The sequence below is a fragment of the Mustela putorius genome, unplaced genomic scaffold, assembly GCF_011764305.1.
Source record: "Mustela putorius furo isolate JIRA1106 unplaced genomic scaffold, ASM1176430v1.1 tig00003962_pilon_pilon_pilon, whole genome shotgun sequence".
Lineage (NCBI taxonomy): Eukaryota > Metazoa > Chordata > Mammalia > Carnivora > Mustelidae > Mustela > Mustela putorius.
Window position 1 is genome coordinate 14,312,810 of NW_025422106.1, and position 19,662 is coordinate 14,332,471.

The 19,662-nt window shown below is 41.6% G+C and overlaps 1 protein-coding gene across 3 annotated transcripts in view; it reads left to right on the forward strand.

The window, feature by feature from the left end:
- USP32 (ubiquitin specific peptidase 32) overlaps positions 1–19,662 on the forward strand; it is a 238,765-nt gene that overhangs the window by 7,338 nt on the left and 211,765 nt on the right. The window contains exon 1 of one of the 3 annotated variants that reach the window (XM_004747234.3): positions 13,288–13,555. The exons of the other annotated variants lie outside the window; for them this stretch is intronic. Coding sequence (XP_004747291.1) covers positions 13,498–13,555 — 58 coding nt within the window. The 5' untranslated portion in view covers positions 13,288–13,497. Of the gene's footprint in view, positions 1–13,287; positions 13,556–19,662 lie in introns of those variants that run through there. 3 annotated transcript variants of the gene reach the window in all.

Genomic DNA, 19,662 nt, shown 5'->3' on the forward strand with positions numbered 1-19,662 from the left:
CCCTGGGATCAAGAGTCACAGGCCCTACCTACTGAGCCAGCCATGAGCCCCCATTTCTGCGATATTTCCCAAAAGAACCCATTAACCCAAACTAATCAAAAGGAAAAAAAATCAGACAAACCCAGATTTGGAAGACATTCTGTAGGATATCTGGCTAGAACTCCTCAAGATTGATAAGGTCATTTGAAAAATGAGGAAAGACTAAGAAACTGTCACAAACTAGAGAAGACTGGGGGATACATGACAACTAAAGGTAATGGGATAGTCTGATCCCATTTGATCAGACTGGGATCAGTGTGATCTCAGAATGATTTGGGATCCTGGAACAAAAATGAACTTAAGGGTGCCTGGGTGGCTCAGTGGGTTAAAGCCTCTGCCTTTGGCTCAGGTCATGATCCCAGTGTCCTGGGATGGAGCCCCGTATCGGGCTCTCTGCTCAACGGGGAACCTGCTTTCCTCCCTCTCCCTGCCTGCCTCTCTGCCTACTTGTGATCTGTCTGTCAAAGAAATAAATAAAATCTTAAAAAAAAAAAAAAAAACCACCTTAAATGGAAAAGTCCAAAATGGTGAAATCCAAAGCAAGCTTAGAATTTAGATAATAATATACCAATGTCAATTTTTTAGTTTTGAAAGAAGTAACATGGTAATATGTTAGCAATGGTGGACATTGAGTAAGGAGCATAAAGGAACTTTCTATACAGTCTCTTCTGTAATTCTGAAAGTATTTCCAAGTAAAAAGTTTATTTAAATAGAAACGGAATTACACAGCCTTTGGTCTGACCCAGGAAACCCACATATTCTTATGTTTTGAGCTTTTCTGTTTTGGGGAATATAATTATATGGTTTATTTGTGTCACCCGACAGAGTATGTTTCAAGGAATCTTCATTCATTCCCATGGGCAAAGATACAATAACGCCTTTTTTCTAGGTTCTACTAGCCCACAAAAAAAGAGATACATTCACATCCCAGGAACCTGGTCCCAGGAAAGACATTCTCCGTTAAGTTTTTTTGGTAGAATCAAACCTGGCTTCCTTTCCAGGACTGCACTCTGGGATAATTACTGCCAGATGCTTTATTTGGGCAACAGTAACATAATGAGATTAAGTGCACTACTCTGTCCTGAGTACTTGCATAAGAAAGGCAAACAGATACAACTAAGGTGATTGCCCTAAGATTATTGCCAACCTGGGAAGTCTTTTCTGGGCGGCCAACAAGCCTATGACAGCCGTGAATAAATGCATTAAATGACCGGCTTGCGCATTCTAAACTGGGACTCCTACTAGTGATTATTCTCTGTTTGTTTGGGGATTGTGACAGTGGCTAAAAAGACCAGCTTTCTGTTTAAGTGTCGTTTTCAAACTGGAAACATGAGAAGATTGTTTCTCAGCAGCCACTATTTTAGAGTGTGTGCTCTGGGAGCACAATGATGGTGCTTCAGGGAGCTAATCCCAGTTTCTCTTGTTACAAGGAAACCAATGGGCATCCTTCTACAATTTCTCTAAATAAACCAAGCCACACTTCCAGAAGCCTTTGATGTGGTACGTAACACAAAGACAATTGAAAAGCTGTGTTTTGGGGCGCCTGGGTGGCTCAGCGGGTTAAAGCCTCTGCCTTCGGCCCAGGTCATGATCCCAGGACCCTGGGATCGAGCCCCGCATCGGGCTCTCTGCTCAGTGCAGAGCCTGCTTCTCTCTCTCTCTCTCTGCCTGCCTCTCTGCCTACTTGTGTTCTCTATCAAATAAATAAATAAAATATTTTAAAAAAGAAAAGAAAAGCTGTGTTTCAGCACGGCCAAAACTCCCTCTTGAAAAGGGATCTTTCCCAGACCAGCTCTTTAAGGAAATGAGATGTGGAGGAATACAGGCTAAACTGGGAAGTGCCTTCTCATAGACTTCTGAGCAAAGGGAGAAATAAAGGGTCTTCTCTCAACCCCCAGAAATAAGTACAAACATCAAATTAGGACTTTCCCCTGGAATTAAAAATATCAAAAGATTAATACTCAGGACCTATGCTGTGTGCGTCACCTTAAAAACACTTTGAACTTGGAAATAATTCCAAGCTTATAGAAAAGGTTTAAGAAAAAAAAAAACACAAAATACTTGTATACCCTTTATTTAGATTTATTTGTTAACATTTTAATCAGTTTGCTTTATTATACCATTCTCTGTCTTTCCCCTTCTCTCCACACATACACACACATGCATACATACAATATATATATTCCAGGAATGTGTGTTTTATGTGCATTAAAAACTTTGTTTTTTCCTGGATGCTTTAAAAGTAAGTTTCATACATCATTGTCCCTTTCCCCTAAGTAACCCCAGTGTGTATTTACTCAGGGCAGGAATTCAAGTCAAGAGCTATTCTATTTGAGGGCACCTGGCTGGTTCAGCTAGTGGAGTGTGCAACTCTTGATTTCAGGGTTCTGAGTTTGAACCCCACATTACTGGATATAGAGATTTCTTAAAATATTTTAAAAAGAGAGAGAGAGAGAAACTATATTTGAAGAAACACACTCAAGGAACCTCATTCATACCTGGACCTGATCTCAATGATGAGATCCTACAATCCAGGCTCGAGCCTGAGATCATAATGCGGATTTTGGAGAAAGGGGTGAATGTATATTGCAGACAGAAGAAATGTCAGCTGTGATCAGAGGGCAGGCTGTGGTACAGCAGTGTTGCTGGAGCCCATTTCCCCTCCCCTTAAAACCAGGCAGAACTCTGTGACCACTTCAATGAAGAAGTGCCCTTGTGTTACATGTAAGGCTAGGTCATAAAGGTGATGTAACTTAAGCTGATTACTCCCACCCTCCACTCCACACGCACAGGCACACACTGCTCACCTTTGGGTGAGCCTTGTGGGGGAAGACGTAGCACATTGTCTCAGTGGCAACAGCTTGAAAGCTAAGGAGTGGAATCCTCTGAAGCCTTACTCACTCACATGCCAGATGGCTGGTGCCTGCTGTGGGCTGGTTAGATGGAGGAGAGGTTAGCTATCTCCGTTGAATCTTGCCCAAATCACAGATTCATAAGCAAAATAAAAATTGTCATTGTTTTACGCCACTAAGTTTTGGGGGTTATGTCTTGAGCAGCAGTAATAACCAGAATCACAATCACATGCAATGGCACGGACAAGCTCACAGGTAGAGACAAATATATACGTACTGGCATGTAATTGCATTTAGTGCTCTAGGACTTCAGAAGAATGAAGAAGTTTGAGGTCAAGGAGGGGTGGAGTATCAAGGGTAGAGAAACTCCTTATATTAATGTTTGCATAATGCAAGATGGGGTGTAGCTAATAAATGCACACAGGGATCTGTAACTAGAACTTAAGTCTGCCCTTCTCTGTTTTTGTTCCATAGTTCCATTTTCTAAATGGAACTAAATTTCTAAATTTTCTATAAAAACTAGAAAATTTGGGTTCATTTAGCACTGTTCCTGGGAAAGCTTGCCATTGAATCTAGTACATGGTCTGAGCTACTAATGAAGAGAGTTTTTCTGAGTGGGGGGAAATTGAGCCCTTTCCTGTGGAATTTCTGGGGACAGTCTTGGTATCTACAGAGTACTCCCTCACACTTTAGTATGAATTAATTAGGATGTTGGTATTATTTACTAATGTACACAAAAATATGTGGGCCTAAACAATCTCTGTTGAGTGACATCCAGGTTGAAGTTCATGCACAGGTAGAAAGCTACCTTCAACCATTAATCATCAAACTTTAGCCTAATTCAATTCATTCTTGTAGAAGAAATTTTAAGGGTGCCTATTGTCCCCAGAACCTTCTGTCAAGTATTTGTCCATTGATAGATCAAATAAATCACAGCAAAATAGAAATCTGATGAAAATCAACTAAGCTCTTAAAATCTACCTGAAAGCATTCCTCAAATGCTTATAATTCTTACCAACTGTTAGAAGTGAGAATTATTACCTTGCTAGTTAATAATGCATTTTGATTTTTCAGTTGTGTTAGTAGCTACCATTTTTGTTCACATAAAGGGCATTTCTGATGAGGCAGAGCTTCTTATCTTTTGAGTTCTTTATACCTCTGTGCCTTTATTTATACTTTTCTTCTTTCCTGGAATGCTCCCCTCCCCTGCAGCATGGGGGTGGGGCAAAGAGAGAGGGAGAAGGAATCCTCAAGTAGACTCCCTGCTGAGGGAGACTGAGGCTCCCAGGACTCTGAGGCTACTGGGGCTCAATCCCAGGAGCCTGAGATCATGACCCCAGCCAAAATCAAGAATTGGCCATTCAACTAACTGAGCCAAACACATGCGCCCCTCTCTCTCCCCTCTTCTTTGCTTTCCTACCTCACTGGCTTCCCCTTCTCAGTCTTCTTGCTAGTTTCCCATCTCTGACTTTTTTAATGTTGGAAGCTGCAGTTACCTTGGGAGTGAGTCATGTCCTGGGAGATCTCATCCAGTTTCATGACTTCAAGTATCATAACTCTCTAATGACCTCTCAATTTATATCTCCAGCCAGAACCATTTCTCACGTCAGACAAAAGTTTAACTCTCTATTCAGCATCTCTGCTTGGATATCGAACAGACATTTCAAGATTAACGGGTCCAAAGCTGAGCTCCTGAACTTGTTCCACAAACCTGCCCCTCTACTGTCATCTATTCTACATCTCAGTGAATATTAATTCTAGTTTCCTAGTTCCTTTGGCCACCAAGTTTTTTTTTTTTTTTTTTTTTTTTTAGATTTTATTTATTTATTTGACAGAAAGAGATCACAAGTAGGCAGAGAGGCAGGCAGAGAGAGAGGAGGAAGCAGGCTTCCCCGCTGAGCAGAGAGCCTGATGCGGGGCTCAATCCCAGGACCCTGGGATCATGACCTGAGCTGAAGGCAGAGGCTTTAATCCTCTGAGCCACCCAGGCGCCTCAAGGCCACCAAGTTTGAAGTAGTTCTTCTCTGACATATCCCAATTCAGTCTATCAATAAATCTTGTTGCTCTTCCTTCAAAATATTATCGTGGACCCAACTGGTCCCCTTAGCCCTCCCTGCCTGGATATTTGCAGTAGCCTTCCAACTGGTCTCCCCATCTTTACCCTTCTTTCTTTCTTCTTTCCTTCCTGTCTTTTTCTTTCTTTTTTAAGTAAACTCCATGCCCAACGTGGGGCTCAGACTCACGACTTGGAGATGAACAAGAGTCGTATGCTCTCACAACTGAGCCAGCCAGGTGCCCCTCTGTCTTTGTATCCTTTCATCTCGTCTCTCACTCCGGTTCATTTTCAGCACATCAAAGAGATCCATTTAAAGTGTATGCAGATCTCTTCTCTGCAAAACCCCACAGTGGCATCCCATTTTCTAAATAGTAAGATCAAACTCTTTAGGCACGATCTACCTCTAACCACTTCGCTCAGTGTTCAGTCACACTTGCTCCTTGTTGATTCTTATCCTGGCCAGGATGCTCTTCCTCAATGCAAGGTTCACTCCTTCATCTCCTTCAGATTTTGGCTTAAATATCACCTTTTTGCTCCTCTCTGACTATTCTATTTTAAATTACAACCTTCATCTCAGCACTTCCTGTCTCCTTTCTCTGCAATTTTTTTCTCCACAGAACTTGTTACCAATGGACTTAATATTATTTTACTTATTTTGTCTTTCTTTTTCCACTAAACTGTTGATTTCGTAAGACCAGGAATTTTTCTTTGGTCAATTCAATATCTTCAGGACCTAGGATGATACCTGTTACATACTAGGCACTTTGAACTTGTTGAAGGACTGAAAGAATGGCTGATTTCTTACTCGGTCCTTCAAGACTCCCATCCCCCAAGGTTTCCCTCCCTCCCCCACTCCTTTATTTGGACTCTCCGTATTCTCACTTCCCATAACATACTATTTATTTGTCTTGATCACAGTACTTCTTAGAGCCTTTAGAAAGAATTCATCTTTGTATTCCCTAGGGTTGTGCACCATCTTTTGCACACAGAGAAATGCTTAATAAATTTTAAAATAAACTATTTGCATTCATACCAAATTTTGGGGCAGTGGGAAGATGTTAGACCCTGAGTGAGAAACTTCTGAACTTCCTCTGTTTTTATATGAATTTCCTTCCTTTTTCAAAGAAACCCAGATTGGATTCCACCCCACCCCCAGAATGCCAGTAAATGAATATAATTGCCAAAAAACTTCTGGCCAACTGCTATTTTATATCTTTCAAATCTTTTTGGAAGAAAATTTTGGGATTTTTAAAAATATTACTCTTTGGGTCCTCAGGACCACCAAGCAAAAAGTTTTACCTAAGTCTAGATCCTAACTCACATACTGCATATCTAGCTTCACCTACTAACTCTTTTGAAGACTAATGATTTACCCCATCCTCATCCACTGTGAACGTCAGACTTTTTGAATTACACCATAATTACTAGTTATTAAATACCTACATGTAGGCAGGTACGTCTCTGTATCTGAATTTTTTATTAACACACTTGATTTTTTAGAGTTTTATGTTTACAGCAAAATTGACCAGAGTACAGAGATTTCCCATATAACCCCTGTCCCCATGGGTGCATAACCGTCACCATCAAAATAATAGCTATTAATCAAAAGGAAGCTGAGAGTGAAGAAAGGGAGGACAATTAGACAAATAGCACATTGGTAGTTGAGCAAAAGATGGAAAACAGAATAGAAGCATTGTATTAATAGCCAGGTGAGAAAAACTCAGCCTGACCTAAAAATATAAAGATTTGAGGTGGCAAGAGAATGTACATAATGTACATACAAAAGATAATAAGATCATAGAACTTAAGAATTGGAAAAAGCCTGATTGAGTATAAAGCCTTCATCTAGTAGACAAAGAAAAATCAAAGTCTAAAGTATCCAGCTAGAGTTGCCATTTCTCAAATATCTAACAGCCTATTAGTACGATCAGCTGAACTTCAGATAACTTGACAAAGTGATTTAGAACCTAGAAACTGAAGTAAGGCATGTCTTAGATTGTTCAGAACTAGATTCTGATTATTCTATGTTCTAATGCTGATTAGAATTCAATTAATGTACTTAAACTTATACTTTCTATTTTGTTGGAAAAGACTGGCCTGAGTAAAATACAGTTGTCCTATTAGAAGGAATAAGATCAGAGGATTAAGAAGCTGCTGCCTGATTTTTCAGGAGCTAACAACAACAACGACAAGAGCCACAGCAATAGCTGCTGGTGAAACCGGCCACAATACCCCTTCCCTAACCTTTGTGAACTGTTAATTTGAAAGAGATATAGGGGCCCCTTGGTGGCTCAGTGGGTTAAAGCCTCTGCCTTTGGCTCAGGTCATGATCTCAGGGTCCTGGGATTGAGCCCCATATCCGGCTCTCTGCTCAGCGGGGTGCCTGCTTCTCCCCTCCACCCCCCTGCCCCACTGCCTGCCTCTCTGCCTACTTGTGATCTCTCTCTGTCAAAAAAATAAATAAAATCTTAAAAAAAAAAAAAAAAAGAATGACTAAAGAGATGCCAGTCATTCTCTCATTTACATCTAAAGGTGTTTCTCCTGTTTTTCATTCTTTAAAAGGTGCCTAACCCTGGCAAAATTTCAACAGGGCCCATTCCCTAAGAGCTTCTGACTCACAAGATACGTAAGCTAAAATGAAGAATGGGAGAGAAGTAAAACATTCAAAGTGAGGGGCGCCTGGGTGGCTCAGTGGGTTAAGCCTCTGCCTTCGGCTCAGGTCATGATCCCACGGTCCTGGGATCGAACCCCGCATCGGGCTCTCTGCTCAGCGGGGAACCTGCTTACCCTCCTCTCTCTCTCTCTCTGCCTGCCTCTCTGCCTACTTGTGATCTCTCTCTGTCAAATAAATAAATAAAATCTTTAAAAAAAAAACATTCAAAGTGAGGGCCTTTAACTTAGACCTACTTTAGAAGGTGTCTTACCACAATCCATGTTTGGCAAACAATTAACACTACCCACTGAACCTGAGTAATGTTTACTCTTTTAAAGTAACTCTACACTGCCCTCCCCCACCACAGCAGCAATGAGGTTGTATGGGTATCTGGCAGAGAGGCAGGCAGAGAGAGAGAGGAGGAAGCAGATTCCCCGCTGAGCAGAGAGCCCGATGCGGGACTTGATCCCAGGACCCTGAGATCATGACCTGAGCCGAAGGCAGCGGCTTAACCCACTGAGCCACCCAGGCGCCCTCTTTAGTCATTCTTAAAATATTTTGTCCAGGTTTATTTATTTATTTAAAAGATTTTATTTATTTGAGAGAGAGAAAGTGAGAGACAGAGCACGAGTGGAAGGGGAGCGGCAGAGGGAGAGGGAGAAGCAGATACCCTGCTGAGCAGGGAGACCAATCCAGGGGTTCAATCCCAGGACCCTGACATCATGACCTGAGCTGAAGGCTGACGCTTAACAGCTGAGCCACCCAGGTGCCCCTTTGTCCAGGTTTTATTTTTTATTTTATTTTATTTTATTTAAAGATTTTATTTATTTATTTGACAGAAATCACAAGTAGGCATAGAGGCAGGCAGAGAGAGAGGAAGGGAAGCAGGCTCCCTGCTGAGCAGAAAGCTGGTTGCGGGACTTGATCCCAGGACCCTGAGATCATGACCCGAGCCGAAGGCAGTGGCTTAACCCACTGAGCCACCCAGGCGCCCCTGTCCAGGTTTTAAATGAAAATGAATTTCATGTCTAGAAAAGCAGGGATTCAGTTCTGTGTTGTTAGAATTTGTGATAGGTAAAGGTAATGACAAAAATCAGTTTAAACTGATATTAATGTTAGCAAGGTAAGAGGAAATTGGCTTTCTCGGACACTCTTCATTAGAATGTAAATTGATCCAAATCTTTCTAGCAATTTGGCAACATCTACTATTAAAAGTAAAGGTGCATAGTCTTAGACTCTGGAATTCAGCATCTGGAAATTCCATCTACAGAGATTCTCACATTTGTAAAGGGGCTATATGTACTAGGATGTCAATTGCAACAATGTAATATTGAAACCCTTGAATATAATGTTTATCAACAGATGATTGGTTATACATTAACTACATAAAATTGGCATATTATGTATGTTAAAAAAATAAGATAGATCTATAAGCTGACACAAAAAAGCAGTTTGAGCTATACTATTGAGTGAAAGAGAAATTGCAGATCAGTATGTAGACTATGAAAAAGGTGTGTAGTGGGTATAGTTACAGAAAATTGGAAGGATACATACCCCTGGGGAATGACATGGGGTGAAGTATACTTTATATACTTGTATACTTTATATACACTTTTTTAATTGGTGGAAAAACTTTTTTTTTTTACATAGAATATATATTATTTTCATTAAAAGTAACTGTGTTTAAAGTTATATTTTCATTTACTCTAAAATACATTTTAAAAAAGATTTTATTTAGTTTATTACTTGAGAGAGAGAGAATGAGAGGGAGAGAGAGAGAAGATGAGAAGGTGAAGGGTCAGAGGGAGAAGCAGACTCCCTGCCGAACAGGGAGCCTGATGCGGGACTCAATCCAGGGACTCCAGGATCATGACCTAAGCCAAAGGCAGTCGCTTAACCAACTGAGCCACCCAGGCACCCCAAAATACATATATTTTTAAAATATAACAGTGACCACATCCTCCTATTTTGTCATTATAAAGAAACAGGTACAAAATACTAGGAAAAAAACCCATTTCTGTAGTCATACTTCATACACTGTTGGCTTCATTTTGTGGCAATCAAGTTAAACATAAATGAGGTGCTGTTGCATACCTTCTTTATTGTATTGATGTCCCTGTCTATGACCTAAGCTTCTTTGGCAAGTGTTAAAATGACTCTGCCCTATTCCTATGTTATTTCTCTGGGAGTACAAACTGAGGAACACTGTCATTTAGGTTGCTCAACTGGAAGTAGAAATTACATGCCGGTCTCCCATGCTTTAAATCTTCATAGGGACAGCTCTTTCACGGGCATGTAATTATAGTTAAAACAATGGTTTTCCAAGTGTAACCTAATGCTTGAAGTCAGGTGGCTGGACAACTCTTCACTGGATTAAGTGAAATATAATGAAAGTGAACAAACTAAATGATTAATAGGATACCTTTCAGCATGACAAGTGGGCTTTAGATTTTCTACATCATCAAACTTTAGTACTGTGTCAATTTTAAGTTATAGAGGGATGTTTAACATTTGACTGCCGGATACTGTGTAATACAAACCAAAAGGCAGGCCTTAATCCCAGCTTCACATTTAAAATTCCCATCAGACATTAACTATCTGCTTCACTGCCCTCAATAATATGCTTAATTTAACTCAGACAAAGGAGAAATACTATTTCTTAGTTTGCTATTTCAACTCACAATTTCGACAAGTGTTTAATCCATGGTAAACTCTGTGATGGGATGAACATTTTTATGGCCCTCAATGCGAGTCTGAAACCAAGGAGGAAATTTTAAAAGTTCCTGTGTGTTAGTACTGCTCTGAATCTTTCACTATAAAGTTTATATTCTACTCTTTCCTATTTTATAATAATTTACTATTTCAAGTCCAATCCTAGACCCACATTTCAAGTGGGGCAAGTACTACAAAGAGCTACAGTTTGCTTCCAATTCCACTGTAAATGAAATGGGTAGATAATCACTCAGGGTTATCTTTGGTAGACCAAGGTTGTCTTTAGGTATTGATTATTTGAGACAGTAATAATGCTTAGGTATGTTGCAGTTGAACTCTTGAGGGTCTTTTGTCCTGCAGTCCTGCAGGTGAGATCTTAAGATTCATTTCCCAGTAATTATGATAATTAACTGCAGGCTGAAGATGACAGAGTTGTTTTGTCTGGAGACTTCTGTCTATACCAAACTAATGATCTGGAAATGAGAGGCTTTGAAGTGGGTTCCCAACCTCCTCATTCATGGCCTTTTAGTAATGAAACTAATCTGAGGTCTTAAAATTAACTGCCTCATGGTGAACTGGAAAGGGCGGCACAGTGACTAATGCCACGCTGCTGATCTGGTCTGCCAGGAAAGGTGAGTAGAGAAACAAGAGTATTGCCTTTTTTCTCTACCACGGTGTATCATAATCTGTTGGCTTTAGGAGCTAAAATCCTTTTTGCTGGCTCTGAATTACCTGACTGACACCTTCTGTCTAATCTAATCCAAATGGTTATTTTTCAAAGTTATTTCCTTATCTAAAAGTTTTACACTGTGACTTTGAGAGTGAAGACTAACAGAAACAAATTGAATATGCTTAAAAAGCGAGGAACTGAATAATATACAACTGTATATACAAGTGCATATTGTGTATTGTGTGTGTATATATATGTATGTATATACACAGTGTATATATATACAACTATATATATTTGCGTGCACGGACACACACACACACACACACAGACAGTTGACTTTTCAACAAGAGGGTCAGGGGCACCAACCCTCCTTGCATAGGCAAAAATCCCTTTATCACTCCCCCAAAACTTTACTACTGTTGATTAACCAGAGCCTTGCCAATAATGTAAACAGTTAACACATATATTGCATGCTATATGTATTATATACTATATATATATTTTTTTGAGTGGCTAATCCAAGCCATTCAGGTCTTTAAGATTTTATTTATTTGAGAGAGATCATGACCTGAGTGAAGGCGGCGCTTAACCAACTGAGCCACCCAGGGGCCCCATACTAGATATTTTTAAAGATTACTTATTTATCTGACACAGAGAGAGAGACAGTGAGAGAGGAAACACAAGCAAGGGGAGTGGGAGAGAGAGAAGCAGGCTTCTGGCTGAGCAGAGAGCCTGATGCGGAGTTTGGTCCTAAGCCTAAGGTAGACACTTAATGACTGAGCCACCCAGGCACCCCTATATACTGTTTTCTTACAAAATAAGCTAGAGAAAAGAAACATAAGGAAAATGCATTTACAATACTATATTATATTTATGGGGGAAAATCCACATACAAGAGGACCCCTGGAGTTCAAATCTGAGTCAAGGGCCGCCTATACCACATCTATTGATCTGTCCATTGATGGACACTTGGGTTATTTCTACGTTTTGGCTATTGAGAATATATATATATATGTATATACATATATATATATTTTAAGATTTTATTTATTGATTTGACAGACAGAGACCACAAGTAGGCAGAGAGGCAGGAGGAGAGAGAGAGGGAAGCAGGCTCCCTGCTGAGCAGAGAGCCTGACTCAGGGCTGGATCCCAGGACCCTGAGATCATGACCTGAACCGAAGGCAGAGGCTTTAACCCACTGGACCACCCAGGCGCCCCGGGAATAATATTCTATAAATATGGATATATAAATATGTGTCCCTGCATTCATTGCTTCTGGTTATATACTTACAAGTGGAATCCTGGATCATATAGTAAATCTGGGAAATTCTGACACAACCTACAACAGAGACATACCTTGAGGACATTATGGTAAGTCAACATAAGCCAGACAGGAAATGAGAAACACTGTTATGATTCCGCCTATGAGGTATTTAAAAATGGTCAATTCTGCATCTCACCACAATAAAAACCAGGTTTTTGAAAAGCAAGGGGCTCTGTTGTAATACGTCTTGTAAGCCTCACATCTCTGGTGGGGAGCAACTCCTGGAGAGAAACTAGCTAAACCTTTAGCACAGCAGCTCCCAGAGAGTCTATACGAGAGCCAGGCTGAGTGGGAGGTGGGCTTGCAGACGTTAAGGAAATCTAGAGTCAATTGGGATATAGGAGGGAAACAGGATAACGTGAAAAGGAAGATATTTCAAACTTTTCACAAGGTTCATTTTTCCGTAGGGATCGCCCCACCAGGATTGAGAATGATTTCGTCACAGGAAATCCTTGAGAGTCTCTTTCCTTTTACAACTCCCTCTTAGCCAAGAATTCCCATACCGTTAGGAGTTTCTCCCCTGCCCTCCCCTTTCACTGCACCCCTCACACCAGGGTTTCCTAAGATTCCACCCAAGATGGGGCCCGTCCAAGGACAGACCAACCGTCAGTTGCTCCGGCCCCGCCCCTCAGACGCCAGAACGGGTGGGCGGGAGATACGGACACGAGCGCCCCGGAAGTCGCCTGCTGAGGTGGGCGGAGGTTCCCGGGCGTTGAGGCTTCGGATTGGCGGGAAGCTGCGGAATGATGCGTTAAGCGCGGGGTCCAGCCCCTCCCCTACGCTCCTGCGCGCGGAGAGCGTGGGGCGGGGCGGTGTGTGTGGCCCTTGGCGGCCATTACCCGGAACAATCCCCGGCCTCGGGTCAGGTGACCCTCGGCGGGGCCGGTGGGAGGGGGGAGGGGGGAGGGAAGAGGGCGTGAGGAGGAAAGGGAAGGGAGGAGAGAGGAGAAGGGCGGAGTAGGAGGGAGGGGAAGGGGGCGGGGTGGGAGCCGGTCACGTGATTCGGCATGGAGGCGGTGGCGGCGGCCGGGAGGAGCTGCCGGGGCAGAAGCCTCACTTGTTAGTGTGGGGGGAGGAGGGGGCTGGGGGACGCGGACACCGTCACCCAGGGACGCCGAGTCGTGGGCGGGAGGGGGGTGGGGGCGAGATCAGGCTCCGACCCCCGGCCGAGGGGATGAGGGGAGCATGGGCGCCAAGGAGTCACGGATCGGATTCCTCAGCTACGAGGAGGCGCTGAGGAGAGGTGAGGGGGGAGGGGTCTGGGCGAGCTGCGGGGGAGGCCAGCGACGGGCTGTCCCGGGGGTGGGTGACCGGGGAAGGGGAGGAGAGGTTGAGGGCGTGGGGTGCCAGAGGCGGAAGGGAAAGAAGGCCAGCGATGGGGAATATTACTGGGGAGAAGGGTCGGGTGGGAGCAGTGTTTGGGAATTGGGACCGTATGGAAAGGGGAGCAGCTTTCCCTGAGAGAGGGGTATCTGGTGCTGGAAGGGAAATGCCCGTGCTGTTTGGTGGCGTTGTTATCCTGGATGTGTCCAGGGAAGTCCTCTCTCCCCTTTCTTGGGTGGCACCAGCCCTTCCAGCCCCTCTCATCCTTTACTGCCATTTTCTCATATCACTCCTTCATAAAACCCGACAACATTCTAAGCTCGTACCCAACAGCCTTGGTTGGAAGGGAGAGGGGAGGCAGCTGCAAAGCCTTCTCTTTTTGCCGCTGGAAGCCCCTTCCAATTGTGGAGTCTCCGCCTTTTCCGAGGGGCCTTTGCCAGTCTCTAGGGGGGCTATCATCACCCACTCCTGCCACCCCCTCACCCTTTGAGCGACTGACTTGGATGAGAAGGACCTGAAATTAAGTGGTATTTGAGGTGAGATGAGACTGGGCAGCTGGTGTTGCCACAAGACCTTGTCTTAGGTTTCATGTCCTTAGACGTTGGCCAGAGCCTTACATTGCACTTGATCCCCAGTTCTCACCCCCTCCTCCTCGCAAAATGGCATTCGGAAATCCAGCATTCTGATATTGTGTTATAGCTCCCTTTAGAGACCGGCCTTGCTGCCAGTCCTAGCCTGCCGCTTATTGGCTCTGATGCAGTGTGTTGTTAACAGCCCCAACCCCCTACCACTTACTCTTGATACAGCTGTCCGTGATCACTAAAGCACACGCTAACTGGAAGTGTCTATTGCACAGTTTATGGTCGGAATGTGACTTAATTTTTCATGACTGGGAATTGAGTTGTGTGTGTGTGGTGTGTGTGTGTGTATGCTTGTATATTTTCGACATTTAATGGCTATTCTTGGTAAGAAGTGAAACATTTAAGCAGGTTGGATGCTTGGCATTATTGTTAACAGGTTTCTAAATCAAGAAACCAGCCATGCTTCAGGTGATGGTGTCAGTAGCTAAGGATACAAAATAAAAATTGGACTAAAAGACAGGCATTCAAAGTGAGGATTTAGTAGTTAACTCTGTCCGTATGTGGGAAAAAAGATAAATGCAGAGGGACACCATGGAAAATAGATACAGAATTTAGGTGTATTCATTGTGACCTGGCCAGAATAACAAAAATATGCTTCTTCTTTCTTTTTTCTACCGAACACTGTAATGATTGTTCTTAATGGACAATCTCCCTTGAAGTTTTTTCTCAATATGAGAAATATTCCAAATTCTTGATGTGTTTCCAGCTCTAGTAGGCTAGTCATTTCCGGGATGCTGTTGAGCCTGACAGGTCTGGCCTCAGTTAGGCAATGGCTTACATGGCATGAAAGAGGACATCAGTCAAACTGGTGTATAGCTTTATGGTTCAGAAGTGTTCAGTTTCTTAACTTTGAGGGTAATGTAGTTGACATTAAAGGGATTCTAAAATTCAACTTTTATTAAGCTCTACCTTGCTTACTCTCATATCAAACTTAAGATTTTAGTACCTTTGTAAATATAAGTGAATAGTTGGTGCATTTTATTTTATTTTTTTTTAAAGATTTTATTTATTTATCAGAGAGAGGGTGGGGAGAGAGCGAGCAAGGCAGAAAGAATGGCAGGCAGAGGCAGAGGGAGAAGCAGGCTCCCCGCTGAGCAAGGAGCCCGATGCGGGACTCGATCCCAGGACGCTGGGATCATGACCTGAGCCGAAGGCAGCTGCTTAACAACTGAGCCACCCAGGCGTCCCTAGTTGGTGCATTTTAAACTGATTTGATTGAAGGTATGTGTTCAGTTTATTATGAAGTGTTTGCCTGTTGAATTTTAAAATGAATATTTGAAAAGGTAGCAAAGGTATTTGTTAAAACCTTTTAAAACTATCGTTTGTATAAATTTATGTTTTATTAGTTTTGCTTCAGAGGAAAAGAAAAGCAAAAGAGAGAAGCATGTTAATAGCATTTCTAAATGTAAACCAGGAGCTTTTTAAAAAAGTGATAATTCTTTTGAACATACTGTTTACTGTAGGGAATGTTAGACTTTATTTTTAAATATATTTATTTATTTATTGAGAGAGCATGCATATGAGTGGGGGTGGGGAGGGTTAGAGGCAGAGAGGGAGAGGGAGAAGCAGACTCCACACTGAGCAGGACTCAGATCATGACCCAAGCTGGAGACAGATGCTTAACTGACTAAGCCACCCAGGCGCCCCAAGTGTTAGGTTTTATTGTAGAACTTCTTTCCTATTTTTTTTTTCAGATTTTATTTATTAGACTGCGAGAGAGCACGAGATGGGGAAGGGGCAGAGGGAGAGGGAGAAGCAGATGTCCTTGGGAGCAGGGAGTCTGACTTGGGGCTCCATCGCTTGGACCCTGGGATCATGGCCTGAGCCAAAAAGGCAGAGGCTTAGCCAACTGAGCCACCCAAGCGCTCCTACTACAGAATTTCTTTTACTAAGATTATAGTAAGAATTTTTAAAGCTTTTGATAGAGCTAAAAAATGGTTTGGGAACTTTGAGGGGCACGTGAAGAATCTAAATAGGTGTGGAAACCTCTGTCCTTAAAGTCTTCCTTGTAAGGTAATTGGGGGTGGAGGTAGGGGGAGGATTGGACAATATACTATAGGTTTCATGAATCACAATACACATACAAAGCAAGCTTGATAAGCTACTGAAATACCTACCCGCTTGGCTTTAGTTAAAATTATTGAGCATTAAATAATGCCTAACCATAGTTAGGTAGTATTTAAAAAAGAGCCAACTGTATATTGCTGCAAACAAACATGGAATTGCAGGCAGTTTATCTTCTAAAATGGGGCCTTGGGAATGGAGTGTTATGTTAATGATAGATAAGGCTCACTGGACCTAAGTGAAGGCCCTGACTTCTCATTTGCATTACAGAAGCTCTAGAAATTAGGAAGATTGGTTTAGCCTGCTGTTTTAGCTAGACTGTATGTCAGTTATATAAACATTCATAGTTTTCTGAAAGCATACCTTAAAAATTTTTAAACATCTTTTTAAGGTAGATGTATTCGTGGTAGCTTTTATTTTTGGCCTCTATCTAGTCTTGAATAGAACACAAATAGGCTGTTCCTTGAAGGCTTGACCGTTGTTTAGATTGCCTGTATGTTCTGAATTGTATCTACTATATTTCATGGGTACTGAGAATGTAGTAGCTATGTTCTTCTCTTCACTTCCTCTTGCATCTGAGTTTGTGGCTAGTGTATTCCTAAAAATATATTCTAAATGTTTGGAACATAGCATTAGAAAAAACATTGAATGAAAGATGAATTGCAGTTTAGAGTATTTCGGAACTCCAAGAAACCTTAAAAAAACATCTCCACTTCTTTATTCTTTCTTCCTGCTCCTCTCTCCTTTTCATCATTCTGGAAACAGAATTATAAGGCTTCCCCCCTCTCCGCCCCAAGAATTGGCTGAATTAAAATTGTCCTTAGCTTTTAAACTGTGTTAATAAAGTGGGTGAATTTTCTCTAATCCCTTTAAGAGGAATTTGGCACTTATATTAGACTAAGTGGTTGGGTGATGAAATATATCATGTCAGAAATTATGCTGTGGTTTCACGTTTTTTGAGAGCTCCATTGCTCATTCATTCAGCAAATTTTTACTGAGCGCCGCCTGTGACTTAGGCACTGAAGAAACAAAGACGACTGAGACCCTCTCTAGGAGCATATAGTCTGGTTAGTGGGAATGAAATAGTAAACGTCTTTTTAAAGTTCTATTTTGTGTATATTTGATATGGACAGTATTTTCAAAAAGTAGTTCATATTATTTATGAATGATTAACATATAGTACGCTGAATACTACAGTGCTTTAGAAGAAAGTGCTATAGGGATGTAGAGTGTGTGCTGGTGTATTGGCCTGAAAGTACCCAACACTATGCATTTCGTAGTATGTGTTCAATAATTGTATGTTAAAGAATTTAATTTCTTCATCACTTAAAGGTTGTTGTCTTTGCTAGTGGAATAATTTTGTAATAGTTGAAGATTCCAGTACTTTGCATTTTGCTTATTATTCACCAGCCCTCATATGCTCTAAAACATTAACTCCCCAACCAAGATTTTATTCACCAATTTTCATAATATTAATATTAAAATTTCCCTGATATTATACTGCCTATGATGTGATGCTAGTTGGTTTAGCATAATATATCATTGTATAACTGAAAATTTAATTTCACACTTGTTACCTTCTGGGATGCACTGTTCTCTCTTATTAAAGCACTTATTTGCCTTTGTCTGAATTTATTAGATTTACCAGTGAGCTCTCTTGCATTAGGGTGGAATTATAGGTTTAGGTTAAGCCATTTGCAAGTATACCTAACGAGCTGTTATTATATGTAAAGGAGAAAAATAGGACAGCTTTAAGTTAGTCTACTTATATGTAGTCACCTAAGTAATTACACAGGCGCTATTCTTCAGAATCCTCAGTTCAACACTCCATGTAAAGTGTCCATGACAAAGAGGAGATAAATACACCAATGAACCCTGGATTTGGGGAGGATGAGCGGAATGAGGTGACATCACTTCATGGTTAATGACCTCCCCATTTACCAAACTGAACAGCTGTTGTTTGTGTTTTCTTGTTCATTGTTTGTCTTTGTGCGTGGTTAGGGAGACCTCACAGTGACAGCATTCAGGGTTGTTTCCAGAAAGATGTATTAAGTACGGAGAGTTGGGAATGTGGTGACCAAACAATTGCTAGGTGTTTTCTTAGGAGAAGGAGAAGATTTTTGGCACTTGATTATATGGTGGGTCCCAGGAAAAGTTAGAGAAGTGATTATTATTCTTTCTGTGACTGTAGGAAATCCGTTTTTGGATATGAAGTACTAGAGGTTAATGCTGAGAGCTGGATTAGAAGCTTTGAGGTCAAGTAGCTGCAGAGGTGGAGGGATTTTATTTATGAATTAAAAGTTTGTGGTTTGATTTGGGACAACACGGAGACTAGAGGGAATTTTGCTAAATGAAACAAATCAGATAAAGGTAAATACAATATGATATCATTTACATGGAACCTAAAAAAACAAAACAAATGAATAAACCAACAGCAACAAAGAGCAACAGGCTCATAAATATAGAGAACAAATTAGTGGTTGCCAGAGAGGAGAAGGGTGGGGGAATGGGTGAACTAGGTGAAGGAGATTAAGAGGTACAAACTCCAGTTATAAAATAATTAAGTCATATGGATGGAAAGTACAGCACAGAGAATATAGTCAATAATATTGTAATAGCTTTGTATGGTGGCAGATGCTAACTATCCCAATCATGGTGAGTATTTTGTAACGTGTATAGTTGTCAAAACATATAAAATTTAATATATTGCATGTCACCTGTACTCCAATTAAATGGTTGATGGTCTGGTAATGGTACTGAGAAGACTTCAGTAGAACTGGGTAATGTTCATACCATATCCAGAAAGCATGGCTTCTCTAATCAGGGGTTGTTTATGGTTCAGCTTTTACCCTTTGGGCTTCATGATAAATGTGTTTAAATTGAGCCAATCTAAGGGTACCTGGCTAGCTCAGTCCTAATAGCAGTGCTTCTTGATCTTGGGGTTGTGAGTTTGAAGCCCACGTTGGGTGTAGATTACTTAAATAAATAAATAAGCAGAATCTGCTTTTAAAGATTTTATTTATTTATTTGACAGAGAGAGAAAAAGAGCACAAGCAAGGGGAGAAGCTGGCCAAAGGAGAAGCAGGCTCCCCACAGAGCAAGGAGCCTGATGCAGGACTTCATCCCAGGACTCTGGGATCATGACCTGTGCTAAAGGCAGATGCTTAACCAACTGAGCCTCCCAGGTGTCCCTCGATATCTGCTTTTATTTTATTTTATTTACTTTTAAGATTTTATTTATTTATTTGTCAGAGACAGCGAGAGCAAGGGGAGAGGGAGAGCAAGAAGCAGACTTCTTGCTGAGCAGGGAGCCCGTGTGGGC